We start from the raw sequence: 14,544 nt of genomic DNA, 5'->3' as shown, positions 1-14,544 counted from the left end.
TCCGGCTTCCGGTCTGCGCACGCGCATTCCGCAGCGGCGCCCCCCCGCCGCCAGGGGGCGCTCCGCTCCGGCCCGCGCTCAACGGCTCTGCCTCCCAACTCTCGCGAGAACAAGCCCCCTCTCCCGCGCCCTGCCCTTCAGCTGGGCCTCACTTTCGCCTTCTGTCAGCCCTCTTCATTCAATCATTCATTCATTCGTATTTATTGAGCGCTTGCTGTCTCCTTCTGTCAGCCCTCTTCATTCAATCATTCATTCGTACTTATTGAGTGCTTACTGTCACCTTCTGTCAGCCCTCTCCATTCATTCGTATTTATTGAGTGCTTACAGTCGCCTTCTGTCAGCCCTCTTCATTCAATCATTCATTCATTCGTATTTATTGAGTGCTTGCTGTCTCCTGTCAGCCCTCTTCAATCATTCATTCATTCGTATTTATTGAGCGCTTGCTGTCTCCTTCTGTCAGCCCTCTTCATTCAATCATTCATTCGTATTTATTGAGTGCTTACTGTCACCTTCTGTCAGCCCTCTTCATTCATTCGTATTTATTGAGTGCTTACAGTCGCCTTCTGTCAGCCCTCTTCATTCAATCATTCATTCATTCGTATTTATTGAGTGCTTGCCGTCTCCTTCTGTCAGCCCTCTTCATTCAATCATTCATTCATTCGTATTTATTGAGTGCTTGCTGTCGCCTTCTGTCAGCCCTCTTCATTCAATCATTCACTCATTCGTATTTATTGAGTGCTTGCCGTCTCCTTCTGTCAGCCCTCTTCATTCAATCATTCATTCATTCGTATTTATTGAGTGCTTGCCGTCTCCTTCTGTCAGCCCTCTTCATTCAATCATTCATTCATTCGTATTTATTGAGTGCTTGCTGTCTCCTTCTGTCAGCCCTCTTCATTCAATCATTCGTATTTATTGAGTGCTTAGTCGCCTTCTGTCAGCCCTTCTCATTCAATCATTCAGTCATAAGTATTTATTGAGTGCTTACAGTCGCCTTCTGTCAGCCCTCTTCATTCACTCGTCAATCAATCGTATTTATTGAGCGCTTACTGTGTACAGATCACTGTACTAAGCGCTTGGGAAGTACAAGTTGGCAACATATAGAGACGGTCCCTACCCAAAAGTGGGCTCACAGTCTAGAAGAGTGGGCTCATCAATCAATCAATCGTATTTATTAAGCGCTTACTGTTTGCAGAGCACTGTACTAAGCGCTTGGGAAGTACAAGTTGGCAATATATAGAGACAGTCCCTACCCAACAGTGGGCTCACAGTCATGATCATCATTCATTCATTCATATTTATTGAGTGCTTACTGTCGCCTTGTTAGCCCTCCTCATTCAATCATTCATTCATTCGTATTTATTGAGTGCTTACTGTCGCCTTCTGTCAGCCCTCTTCATTCAATCATTCATTCATTCGTATTTATTGAGTGCTTGCTGTCGCCTTCTGTCAGCCCTCTTCATTCAATCATTCATTCATTCGTATTTATTGAGTGCTTGCTGTCTCCTTCTGTCAGCCCTCTTCATTTAATCATTCATTCATTCGTATTTATTGAGTGCTTAGTCGCCTTCTGTCAGCCCTCCTCATTCAATCATTCAGTCATTCGTATTTATTGAGTCCTTACTGTGGCCTTCTGTCAGCCCTCTTCATTCATTCATTCGTATTTATTGAGTGCTTAGTCGCCTTCTGTCAGCCCTCTTCATTCACTTGTCAATCAATCAATCGTATTTATTGAGCGCTTACTGTGTGCAGAGCATTGTACTAAGCGCTTGGGAAGTACACGTTGGCAACATATAGAGACAGTCCCTACCCAACAGTGGGCTCACAGTCTAGAAGAGTGGGCTCATCAATCAATCAATCGTATTTCTTGAGCGCTTACTGTGTGCAGAGCACTGTACTAAGCGCTTGGGAAGTCCAAGTTGGCAACATATAGAGACAGTCCCTACCCAACAGTAGGCTCACAGTCTAGAAGAGTGGGCTCATCAATCAACCGTATTTATTGAGCACTTACTGTGTGCAGAGCACTGTACTAAGCGCTTGGGAAGTACAAGTTGGCAACCTAGAGAGACAGTCCCTACCCAACAGTGGGCTCACAGTCATGGTCATCATTCATTCATTCGTATTTATTGAGTGCTTACTGTCGCCTTCTGTTAGCCCTCCTCATTCAATCATTCATTCATTCGTATTTATTGAGTGCTTACTGTCGCCTTCTGTCAGCCCTCTTCATTCAATCATTCATTCATTCGTCTTTATTGAGTGCTTACTGTGGCCTTCTGTCAGCCCTCTTCATTCTTCTAGACTGCGAGCCCACTGTTGGGTAGGGACCGTCCCTAGATGTTGCCAACCTGGACTTCCCAAGCGCTTAGTCCAGTGCTCTGCACACAGTAAGCGCTCAATAAATAATAATAACGATGGCATTTATTAAGCGTTTACTATGGGCCAAGCACTGTTCTAAGCGCTGGGGAAATTACAAGGTGATCAGGCTGTCCCACGGGGGGCTCACACAAGTTTAATCCCCATTTTCCAGATGAGGGAACTGAGGCTCAGAGAAGTGAAGTGACTTGCCCAAGGTCACCCAGCTGACAGTTGGGGGAGGCGGGATTTGAACCCAGGACCTCGGACTCCAAAGCCCGGGCTCTTTCCACTGAGTCTCTCTCTCTCTCTCTCTCCCCCCCCCTCCCCCGGAAGTGCGCACCGCCCAATAGGGTCCCCCTCCCCAATAGGGGTCCCTCCCGGAAGTGCGCGCCGCCCAAAAGGGTCCCTCTCCCGGAAGTGCGCTCCGCCCAATAGGTTCCCCCTCCCCAATAGGGTTCCCTCCCGGAAGTGCGCGCCGCCCCCAAAGGGTCCCCTCCCGGAAGTGCGCGCCGCCCAAAAGGGTCCCCTCCCGGAAGTGCGGCCGAGCAGCGAGGGCGCGCGCGCGGCGGGAGCCATGGCGGCCGTGCCCCCGGACTCCTGGCAACCGCCCACCGTCTCCTTGGAGACCAGGTGAGGGCATTCATTCATCCATCCATCCATCCAATCAATCGTATTTATTGAGCGCTTACTGTGTGCAGAGCACTGGACTAAGCGCTTGGAAAGTCAGCATGGCTCAGTGGAAGGAGCCCGGGCTTTGGAGTCAGAGGTCCTGGGTTCAAATCCCGACTCATGTCGGGATTTGAACCCAGGACCTCTGACTCCAAAGCCTGGGCTCCTTCCACCACTTACCAGCTATTTATTTATTTATTTATTTTATTTGTACATATCATATCATATCATTTGTACATATCTATTCCATTTATTTCATTTTGTTAGTATGTTTGGTTTTGTTCTCTGTCTCCCCCTTTTAGACTGTGAGCCCACTGTTGGGTAGGGACTGTCTCTCTGTGTTGCCCATTTGTACTTCCCAAGCGCTTAGTCCAGTGCTCTGCACATAGTAAGCGCTCAATAAATACGATTGATGATGATGATGTACATATTTATTACTCTATCTTGTACATATCTATTCTATTTATTTTATTTTGTTACTATGTTTGGTTTTGTTCTCTGTCTCCCCCTTTTAGACTGTGAGCCCACTGTTGGGTAGGGACTGTCTCTCTGTGTTGCCAATTTGTACTTCCCAAGCGCTTAGTCCAGTGCTCTGCACCCAGTAAGCGCTCAATAAATACGATTGATGATGATGATGTTGTACATATTTATTACTCTATTTATCTTACTTGTACATATCTATTCTATTTATTTTATTTTGTTAGTATGTTTGGTTTTGTTCTCTGTCTCCCCCTTTTAGACTGTGAGCCCACTGTTGGGTAGGAACTGTCTCTCTGTGTTGCCAACTTGGACTTCCCAAACGTTTAGTCCAGTGCTCTGCACACAGTAAGTGCTCAATAAATACGATTGATGATGATGATCAGCTGGGTGACTTTGGGCAAGTCACTTCACTTCTCTGGGCCTCAGTTCCCTCATCTGTAAAGTAATAATAATGTTGGTATTTGTTAAGCGCTTACTATGTGCAAAGCACTGTTCTAAGCGCTGGGGAGGTTACAAGGTGGTCAGGTTGTCCCGTGTGGGGCTCACAGTCTTATCCCCATTTTACAGATGAGGGAACTGAGGCCCAGATAAGTGAAGTGACTTGCCCAAGGTCGCACAGCAGACATGTGGGGGAGGCGGGATTCGAACCCATGACCTCTGACTCCCAAGCCCGCACTCTTTCCACTGAGCCACGCTGCTGGTTTAAGACTGTGAGCCCCCCTTGGGACAACCTGGTCACCTTGTAACCTCCCCAGCGCTTAGAACAGTGCCTTGCACGTAGTAAGCGCTTAATAAAGGCCATTATTATTATTGTGGGGAGAAGCAGCGTGGCTCAGTGGAAAGAGCCCGGGCTTGGGAGTCAGAGGTCATGGGTTCGAATCCCGGCTCCGCCAATTGTCTGCTGTCTGACCCTGGGCAAGTCACTTTTGTGAGCCTCAGTGACCTCATCTGGAAAATGGGGATTAAAACTGTGAGCCCCACGTGGGACAACCTGATCAATCAATCAATCGTATTTATTGAGCGCTTACTGTGTGCAGAGCCCTGGACTAATCGCTTGGGAAGTCAGTGTGGCTCAGTGGAAGGAGCCCGGGCTTTGGAGTCAGAGGTCCTGGGTTCAAATCCCGACCCCGCCACTTATCAGCTGGGTGACTTCGGGCAAGTCACTTCACTTCTCTGAGCCTCAGTTCCCTCATTTGTAAAATAATAATAATAATAATAATGTTGGTATTTGTTAAGCGCTTACTATGTGCAAAGCACTGTTCTAAGCGCTGGGGGGAACACAAGGTGATCAGGTTGTCCCATGGGGGGCTCACAGTCTTAATCCCCATTTTACAGATGAGGGAACTGAGGCCCAGAGAAGCGAAGTGACTTGCCCAAGGTCGCACAGCAGACATGTGGGGGAGGCGGGATTTGAACCCATGACCTCTGACTCCCAAGCCCGCGCTCTTTCCACTGAGCCACGCTGCTGGTTTAAGACTGTGAGCCCCCCCTTGGGACAACCTGGTCACCTTGTAACCTCCCCAGCGCTTAGAACAGTGCCTTGCACGTAGTAAGCACTTAATAAAGGCCATTATTATTATTCTGGGGAGAAGCAGCGTGGCTCAGTGGAAAGACCCCGGGCTTGGGAGTCAGAGGTCATGGGTTCGAATCCCGGCTCCGCCACATGTCTGCTGTCTGACCTTGGGCAAGTCACTTCTGTGAGCCTCAGTGACCTCATCTGTAAAATGGGGATTAAAACTGTGAGCCCCATGTGGGACAACGTGATCAATCAATCAGTCGTATTTATTGAGGGCTTACTGTGTGCAGAGCACTGTACTAAGCGCTTGGGAAGTACAAGTTGGCAATGTATAGAGATGGTCCCTACCCAACAGTGGGCTCACAGTCTAGAAGGGGGAGACAGACGACAAAACCAAACATACTAACAAAGTAAAATAAATAGAATAGATATGTACAAGTAAAATAAATAAATAAATAGAGTAATATCCTGGTCACCTTGTAACCCTAATGCTATGTGTTGGCACATAGTAAGTGCTTAATAAATGCCGTTATTATTATTATTATTATGAGGAGAAGCAGCGTGGCTAAGTGGAAAGAGCCCGGGCTTGGGAGTCAGAGGTCATGGGTTCTAATCCCGGCTCCACCACATGTCTGCTGTGTGACCTTGGGCAAGTCACTTCACTTCTCTGACCCTCAGTTACCTCATTTGTAAAATGGGGATTAAGACTATGAGCCCCACGTGGGACAACCTGAGCACTTGTATTCCCCCCAGCGCTTAGAACAGTGCTTTGCATGTAGTAAGCGCTTAACAAATGCCATCATTATTATTATTATTATTATTATTATTATGGGGAGGTTCATTCATTCAGTCAGTCGTATTTATTGATAAGCAGCGTGGCTCAGTGACAAGAGCCTGGGCTTGGGAGTCAGAGGTCATGGGTTCGAATCCCGCCTTCACCACATGTCTGCTGTGTGACCTTGGGCAAGTCACATCACTTCTCTGTACCTCCGTGACCTCACCTGTAAAATGGGGATGAATAATAATAATAATAATGATGGCGTTTATTAAGCACTTACTATGTGCAAAGCACTGTTCTAAGCACTGGGGCGGATACAAGGTGATCAGGTTGTCCCATGGGGGGCTCACAGCCTTCATCCCCATTTTACAGATGAGGTAACTGAGGCCCGGAGAAGTGAAGTGACTTGCCCAAAGTCACACAGCTGACAATTGGCGGAGCCGGGATTTGAACCCTTGACCCATGACCTCCTTCCCGTCCCCACAGCACCTGTATATATGTTTGTACGGATTTATTACTCTATTTTACTTGTACATATTTATTCTAATTATTTTATTTTGTTAATATGTTTTGTTTTGTTCTCTGTCTCCCCCTTCTAGACTGAGCCCACTGTTGGGTAGGGACCGTCTCTCTATGTTGCCAACTTGGACTTCCCAAGCGCTTAGTCCAGTGCCCTGCACACAGTAAGCGCTCAACAAATACGATTGAATGAACGAGAGTACAGTACAACAGAGTTAGCAGACCCGATACCTGCCCGCGACGAGTTTACAATCAATCAATCAATCGTATTTATTGAGCACTGTACTAAGCGCTTGGGAAGTCCAAGTTGGCAACATCTAGAGACGGTCCCTACCCAACAGCGGGCTCACAGTCTAGAAGGGGGAGACAGAGAACAAAACCAAACGTATTAACAAAATAGAATAAATATGTACAAACAAAATAAATTGATTTCCAGTGTGGACAGTGCCCTGCACCCAGGAAGCGCCCGATAAATCCCACTGATGATGTGATTGATTGATTGTCGGTCGTGGCCAGGGCTGCATTGTGCTTCTCCTGTACCCTTGTAGCATGGGGACCGTTGTGCTGGAGCTGTACTGGAAACACGCCCCGAAGACCTGCAAGAACTTCGCCGAGCTGGCCCGGCGCGGCTACTACAACGGCACCAAGTTTCACAGGATCATCAAAGACTTCATGGTTCAGGGGGGAGATCCGACGGGGACAGGTGAGGCCTGGGCCCGCGTGGGATCCCCGCTTCCCTAGTCCGAAGGCCGGATGGCCGCGGGCGAGGAATGCGTCCGTTCCGTCGTGCTGTTGTGCTCTCAATCGGTGCTCGGCACGCAGTAAGCGCTCAATAAATACGACCGACGGACTGACTTGGGGGGCAGCCCCCCCAGGAGAAGCCCCGGCGGGCCGAGTTTGAGGCCTTCCTCAGTCTTTCCCATCTAAAGAAAAACCTTCAAATCCGTAAGCTCCAGAGCCGGGGCCGAACAGGACCGACAGCGGACGGCCGGATCATCATCATCATCATCAATCGTATTTATTGAGCGCTTACTGTGTGCAGAGCACTGTACTAAGCGCTTGGGAAGTACAAGTTGGCAACATATAGAGACGGTCCCTACCCAACAGTGGGCTCACGCGTGTGCCCTCTGCCCGCCTCGGAGCCCGCTGGCCTTCAATCAATCAATCAATCAATCATATTTATTAATCTTCCTCTCCCCCTCGTCCCCCTCTCCATCCCCCCCATCTTACCTCCTTCCCTTCCCCACAGCACATGTATATATGTTTGTACATATTTATTACTCTATTTATGTATTTATTTTACTTGTACATATCTATTCTATTTATTTTATTTTGTTTGTATGTTCGGTTTTGTTCTCTGTCTCCCCCCTTCTAGACTGTGAGCCCACTGTTGGGTAGGGACTGTCTCTCTATGTTGCCAACTTGTACTTCCCAAGCGCTTAGTCCAGTGCTCTGCACATAGTAAGCGCTCAATAAATACGATTGATTGATTGATTGATTTATTAAGCGCTTACTGTAAGGAGCACTGTACTAAGCGCTTGGGAAGTCCAAGTTGGCAACATAGAGAGACAGTCCCGACCCAACAGTGGGCTCACAGTCTAAAAGGGGGAGACAGAGAACAAAACCAAACATACTAACAAAATAAAATAAATAGAACAGATATGTACAAGTAAAATAAATAAATAGAGTAATAAATATGTACAAACATATATATACAGGGAAGCAGGGATGGTAGCCACAGCCCATAGCCTTTCCCCTTTTAGACTGTGAGCCCACTGTTGGGTAGGGACTGTCTCTATATGTTGCCAACTTGGACTTCCCAAGCACTTAGTCCAGTGCTCTGCACACAGTAAGCGCTCAATAAATACGATTGATTGATTGATTTCCCGGGATTGTTAACGTGGCGGTTTCCTCTGCGGGCTCGGGGAAGGGGAGACCAGGTTGTGGGTTCAGCTGTCACCAGGCTGCCCGGCTGCCGCCAGCTAATTAACTTCTTCTCTAGACTGGGAGCTCAATGTGGGCAGGGGATGTGTTTATTATAGTGTACTCTCAGTATAGCGCACACAGTAAGCGCTCAATACGTACGACCTGACCAGAGTCCCTGTGGTCAAGAGGCAGAGGATCTGTGTTTCACTCGTGAGGCTGCGGAAGAGTCTTGGATTTATCAGCATTTGAGACTAAATCTGTCACAGGTTTCCCTATCTTTCCCTCCGGTCTCCCTGCCCACCCCGGCCTTAACCATCATCATCATCAATCGTATTTATTGAGCGCTTACTATGTGCCGAGCACTGTACTAAGCGCTTGGGAAGTACAAATTGGCAACATACAGAGACAGTCCCTACCCAACAGCGGGCTCACAGTCTAAAAAGTGGGCTCACGGTCTGGCAGGACTTGGGTCCACTCTCCGTGGCCTAGCTTTTATTCCGAAACATCCCCGTGTTCGCCCACTCCTTTCTGCGTCGCCCTAGAATCAATCAATCAATCAATCAAGCGCTTAGTACAGTGCTGTGCACACAGTAAGCGCTCAATAAATACGATTGATGATGATGAATCAATCAATCATATTTATTGAGCGCTTACTGTGTGCAGAGCACTGTACTAAGCGCTTGGGAAGTACAAGTTGGCAACATAGAGAGACAGGCCCTACCCAACAGTGGGCTCACAGTCTAACAAAAACCAACATACTAACAAAATAAAATAAATAGAATAAATATGTACAAGCAAAATAAATAAATAGAGTAATAAATACGTACAAACATATATACATGTGCTGTGGGGAAGGGAAGGAGGTAAGATGAGGGGCAGCGTGGCTCAGTGGAAAGAGCCCGGGCTTGGGAGTCAGAGGTCATGGGTTCAAATCCCTGCTCCGCCGCTTGTCAGCTGTGGGACTCTGGGCAAGTCACTTCACTTCTCTGGGCCCCAGTTCCCTCATCTGTAAAATGGGGATTAAGACTGCGAGCCCCTCGTGGGACAACTTGATCAACTTGCATCCTCCCCAGCGCTTAGAACAGTGCTTTGCACATAGTAAGCACTTAATAAATGCCATTATTATTATTATTTGCAACCTTTATTCACCCCTCCATTAGCCCCACAGCACTTATATACGTATCCACAATTTATATTAATGTCTCTCCCCCTCTAGTTTGTAAGATCCTTCATTCATTCAGCTGTATTTATTGAGCGCTTACTGGGTGCAAAGCACTGTACTAAGCACCTGGGAGATGACAATACAACAACAAACTGACACAGTCCCTGCCCATAACGAGCACACAGTCACGAGGGGGGAGGGAACAAACTCAGGAAAATACTTTGTTCTATTAGCTCTCCAGTGAGAGACTTAATGTTTGTCTTTTCTTCTTCTTGGTTAATTAACGATGCCTCTTTTTATTGTTTGTTGAATCTGAAAAGCATTTTTAAAGCAGTTGGGCAGGGAACATGTCGACCACCTCTGTTGTATTGCATTCTCCCTACCAGTTAGTACAGTGCTCTGCATAAAGTAAGCATTCAATTAATGCCATTGATTGATGTCTGTCTGTGATATCATGTGCAGAACACTCTACTATGTGCTCGGGAGAGCATAGTAATAAATAATAAATCTGTACAAATAGTGGGGAGGGGAAGGAGGTAGGACAGAGGAGGGAGATGGAGAGGAGGAGTCCAGTTAGGTCGACAGGTAGGTGTGGTGTTTATTAAGCGCCTACTAAGTGCTAATAGACGTGATCCCTGCCTACAAGGAGCTTACAATCTACGCTGGGAGGCAGACAATAAAATACAGTGCCAAGCGCTTAGTATGGTGCTCTGTACACAGTAAGCTCTCAATAAATGCAGTTGAATGGGGGAAGCATTCATTCATTGTCTTATTTATTCATTTATTATTTTTTTAATGGCATTTATTAAGCGCTTATTATGTGCAAAGCACTGTTCCAAGGGCTAGGGTGGTTACAAGGTGATGATCAGAGTGTCCCACGGGGCGCTCACAGTCTTAATCCCCATTTTACAGATGAGGTAGCGGAGGCCCAGAGAAGTTAAGTGACTTGCCCAAAGTCGCACAGCTGACAATTTATTGAGCACTTACTGTATACAGAGCACTGTACTAAGTGCTTGGAAAGCACAATTCATTAATAAAGAGAGACAATCCCTGTCCACACCTGGCTTACACTCTAGAAGGGGGGGAGACAGACATCAAAACAAGTGAACGGGCGTCAATATAAATAAGTGGAATTATGGATATATACACATCAAAATAAGTAAACGTGCATCCATATAAATAAATAGAATTATAGATATATACATATATATGTATATATACACACACACACACGTAGATAGATGTGCACATATATATGAGCACCCAAGTCTATGAATATGGCTGTGGGTGTCGTGGGAGTTGGAATGGGGTGAGTATCAGAGAGCCTCAGGAGCACAGACCCAAGTGCCTAGGCGATGCAGGGGAGATGAGATGTTAGTCAGGGAAGGCTTCCTGGAGGAGAGACGATTTTAGTTGGGCCCTGAAGATTCATTCATTCATTCAATCGTATTTATTGAGCACTTACTGTGTGCAGAGCACTGGACTAAGCGCTTGGGAAGTCCAAGTTGGCAACATCTAGAGACGGTCCCTACCCAACAGCGGGCTCACAGTCTAGAAGGGGGAGACAGACAACAAAACAAAACATATTAACCAAATAAAATAGAATTATAAATATGTACAAGTAAAATAAATAGAATAATAAATCTGTGCAAACATATATACAGGTGCTGTGGGGAGGGGAAGGAGGTAGGGCCTGGGGAAGGAGGGGGCTGAGTGTGGGAAGGCCTCCTGGAGGAGGTGAGCTCTCAGTAGGGCTCTGAAGGGCCACCAGGCTGACTTTTCCCCTCTTCCATCCGGGCAGGCCGAGGAGGGGCCTCCATCTACGGCAAACAGTTTGAAGACGAACTCCACCCGGAGCTGAAATTCACAGGTTTGCGCAGTCCGGCGGGGCGGGTGGCGGGTGACGGGCGGGCTGGCCGGGGGCCCGCCGCGGCGCCACGGTGGAGCCGGGCGGCCGGGACGAAACCACCGAATGCCCGAAAGCGGCAGGTTTCAGGCATCTTGGCGCCGAGCCAGGGTGTCGAGCGAAGCCGAAATGTCATCCCGTCCGCAGATAACCCAGTGCTGGCCCCCTCCTTCCCCTCTCCATCCTTACCTCCTTCCCTTCCCCACAGCACCTGTATTTCTGTTTCTGGAGAAGCAGCGTGGCTCGGTGGAAAGAGCCCGGGCTTTGGAGTCAGAGGTCAAGGGTTCAAATCCCGGCTCCAGCAATTGTCCGCTGGGTGACTCTGGGCAAGTCACTTCACTTCTCTGTGCCTCAGTTCCCCCATCTGTAAAATGGGGATTAAGACTGTGAGCCCCCCGTGGGACAACCTGATCACCTTGTGACCTCCCCAGCGCTTAGAACAGTGCTTTGCACATAGTAAGCGCTTAATAAATGCCGTCATTATTATTATGTGCCGAGCACAGCTCCCCAGACACAGTAAGCACTCCATAGGAATTGTCAATGGATTGATTCCCGGGTTGTGATTAGGTCAAGTGGGAAGCGGAGAGGCTCATCCATGGATTTTTCCCTTCATCACCCATCTCTCCTCGCTCTTAGGAGCCGGAATCTTGGCCATGGCCAACGCGGGGCCGGACACAAATGGCAGCCAGTTCTTCGTGACCCTGGCCCCGACCCAGTGGCTGGACGGGAAGCACACCATCTTTGGGCGGGTGTGCCAGGGCATCGGGATGGTGAATCGAGTGGGAATGGTGGAGACGAATGCCCAGGATCGGCCAGTCGACGATGTGAAGATCATCAAGGCGTACCCGTCCGGTTAAGAGGCGGGGCCCCGGGGACCGCGGCCCGGGCCTGCTCCAGGATTTGGTCCCGTTTCCCTCTGGCGCTGCCCGGCCCGCCCCAGATTGCTCTCTTGGGTTCAGTGGAAGAGGCCTGCAGACTCCGAATCTCCTCTCTGCCCTCAGTAGAGTTCATCTCAAGGCTTGACTTTGGACTGCAGAATGTCGAGCCGACGGAGGCTTGGGTTTTCTGGGTGCGTTAGAGAAGGAACCAAAATCGATGGCTGCTTCTTCGTCTTCTTCCAGGACAAACATGGGAGGGAAGGAGGGAGAGAAGGGGAGAGAGAGAGAGAGAGAGATCTCGAGAGTGTGTATTCGTGTGTGTGAGTTTGCACACAGAGTCACACAGTAGGCAATGTAAAGTGTCCCTCAGCCTTGCTGACCCTTCCAGAAAGAAATGGAACCAGAATGAAGGTTCGTGGGGTGCACTATTTGTCACTCCCCAGAAAACCCAGCCATTTTCCTGCTGGAAAGAATGGCTCATATCCACCCTGATTGTCCAACCTTTGTAGACTGGCTGCATAAGGACTCCAGGTTCCTTGTGTTTGCCAGCTTTCTTCTTTTCCCCCTTCCCCTCCCCTCCCTAATCTCACAAATACTCTCTCTCTCGCTCTTATCCTCCCTCTGATGCATTCTCTCTCTGGCCACATATCTCAGAGGTTGCCTCTAAATCAGGCTGTTTCCTCTCCCCAGAGGATCCCAGCCAGAGCCAAGCCACCTTGAACGCTTGCCAAATGGAAGAGATTTCCAGGAGAGAGGGATAGGCTTCTAAGAGGGTGTCGAATGGGGACAGTCCTCAAGCGTCCTTTGTTTTGGATGGAAGGAAGCAGGAGAGCTGCTTTCTTAGTTTGTTTCCCAGGAAAGAGCTGGGATCTTCCGAGTGCACAAGAACTGACCACATTCTCCCTTTTTTATGTTGCCAACTTGTACTTCCCAAGCGCTTAGTACAGTGCTCTGCACACAGTAAGCGCTCAATAAAGACGATTGATTGATTTTTAGAGAACAGGGAGGTCTCAAGAGTGGTAAAGGCAAACAAACACCCCGATTGCTTCCTAGAAACCCTAGTAGAACCTTCTTCTTACTTGAGTTTTGCCTCTTTTTTTTCATTCCCTGGTTGTTTTGTGGAAATTCTCATCCTTATTTGGTACCTTTTTAAAAAAAGCATTTAAAATAAAGTTCCTGTAACGGAAATGAGTGCTAATGACTGATTTGGGGGTAATCTAGGAACCAGCTTTCTGTGTTGATGAGTCTGCTCAAGTGAACCTGTGGGAGTTTGTATATTTTAGGGCTTGGAGTCTCGAGGAACCGACGGCTTCCGAGTCCAAGAGCTGCTCCATCTGCAAACTGCCAGAGGAAGGCCAGCCCCCTCCTCACCTGACCTCTGGGGATGAAGCCCCTGCAGCTGCCCGGGAGTTGCCAGGGAGCGGGGGCGACTCTTCAATCAATCAATCAATCGTATTTATTGAGCGCTTACCGTGTGCAGAGCACCGTACTAAGCGCTTGGGAAGTACAAGTTGGCAACACATAGAGACGGTCCCTACCCAACAGTGGGCTCACAGTCTAGACGCTTCTGTTGAACTACAGGGAGCCTTTCGGGAGACCCTCGCCCTGGCCCGGATTTTCAGTCGAGCGACGGCGTGGCGGAGGCCCTCCGGGCCCATCTTATTGCAAGCTGGCACCTCCGAGAGGGGTTCCCATTCATTTTTCATTCAATTCAATCGTATTTATCGAGCGCTTACTGTTTGCGGAGCACTGTACTAAGCACCTGAAAAGTACAATTCAGCAACAGATAGAGAAAATCCCTACCCACAACGGGCTCACAGTCTAGAAGGGGGAGAGAGACAACAAAACAAAACATGCAGACCAGCATCAATAGCATCAAAAATAAATAAATAGAACAAATGGAATCATCCAGTGCCCAGAGAGCATCTGAGAGAAGCAGCATGGCTGAGTGGAAAGAGCACGGGCTTGGGAGCCAGAGGTCATGGGTTCCAATCCTGGCTCCGCCGCTTGTCAGATATGTGGCTTTAGGCAAGTCACTTAACTTCTCTGTGCCTCAGTTACTGCATCTTGGGTCCAACAGATGCCAGGTTTTCAGCGATGACAAGTTCCCAGAAGCGCACCCCTTCGTGATAGTATTTGTTAAGCGCTTACTGTGGGTCAAGCATTCTTCTAAGCACCGGAGTAGATACAAAGTAAGCAGGTCGGACAGCTTCTGTCCCTCACGGGGCTCAGACTTAAACCCGTTTTAAAGATGAGGTAACCGAGGCACAGAGCAGTGAAATGATTCGCCCGAGGTCACACGACAGACAAGCGGCGGAGCCGGGATTCTGATCAGGTCTGACTCGGGGCTCCGCCTGA

The 14,544-nt window shown here is 48.4% G+C and overlaps 1 protein-coding gene across 1 annotated transcript; it reads left to right on the top strand.

The window, feature by feature from the left end:
• Positions 1 to 2,898: 2,898 nt before the first annotated feature.
• Positions 2,899 to 13,374, top strand: PPIL1 (peptidylprolyl isomerase like 1). The gene is made up of 4 exons (XM_038749099.1): positions 2,899 to 2,982; positions 6,863 to 7,017; positions 11,204 to 11,272; positions 11,945 to 13,374. Exons 1-4 carry the CDS (start codon positions 2,927 to 2,929, stop codon positions 12,163 to 12,165), a joined length of 501 nt encoding a protein of 166 aa, XP_038605027.1. The 5' UTR covers positions 2,899 to 2,926; the 3' UTR covers positions 12,166 to 13,374.
• Positions 13,375 to 14,544: the final 1,170 nt, after the last annotated feature.

Source organism: Tachyglossus aculeatus, chromosome 7 (genome assembly GCF_015852505.1).
Source record: "Tachyglossus aculeatus isolate mTacAcu1 chromosome 7, mTacAcu1.pri, whole genome shotgun sequence".
NCBI classification, from domain to species: domain Eukaryota; kingdom Metazoa; phylum Chordata; class Mammalia; order Monotremata; family Tachyglossidae; genus Tachyglossus; species Tachyglossus aculeatus.
The sequence above is the reverse complement of the archived record's forward strand: the minus strand, read 5'-3'. Positions and strand labels throughout refer to the sequence as shown.

What these genes read in the sequence shown, in the direction of transcription:
- PPIL1 (XM_038749099.1), top strand. Translation starts at nt 2,927, where the DNA reads ATGGCGGCCGTGCCCCCGGACTCCTGGCAACCGCCCACCGTCTCCTTG. An exon ending in ACCGTCTCCTTGGAGACCAG is followed by an intron (nt 2,983 to 6,862) that starts GTGAGGGCATTC and finishes GTACCCTTGTAG; the next exon opens with CATGGGGACCGTTGTGCTGG. An exon ending in GGGAGATCCGACGGGGACAG is followed by an intron (nt 7,018 to 11,203) that starts GTGAGGCCTGGG and finishes CCATCCGGGCAG; the next exon opens with GCCGAGGAGGGGCCTCCATC.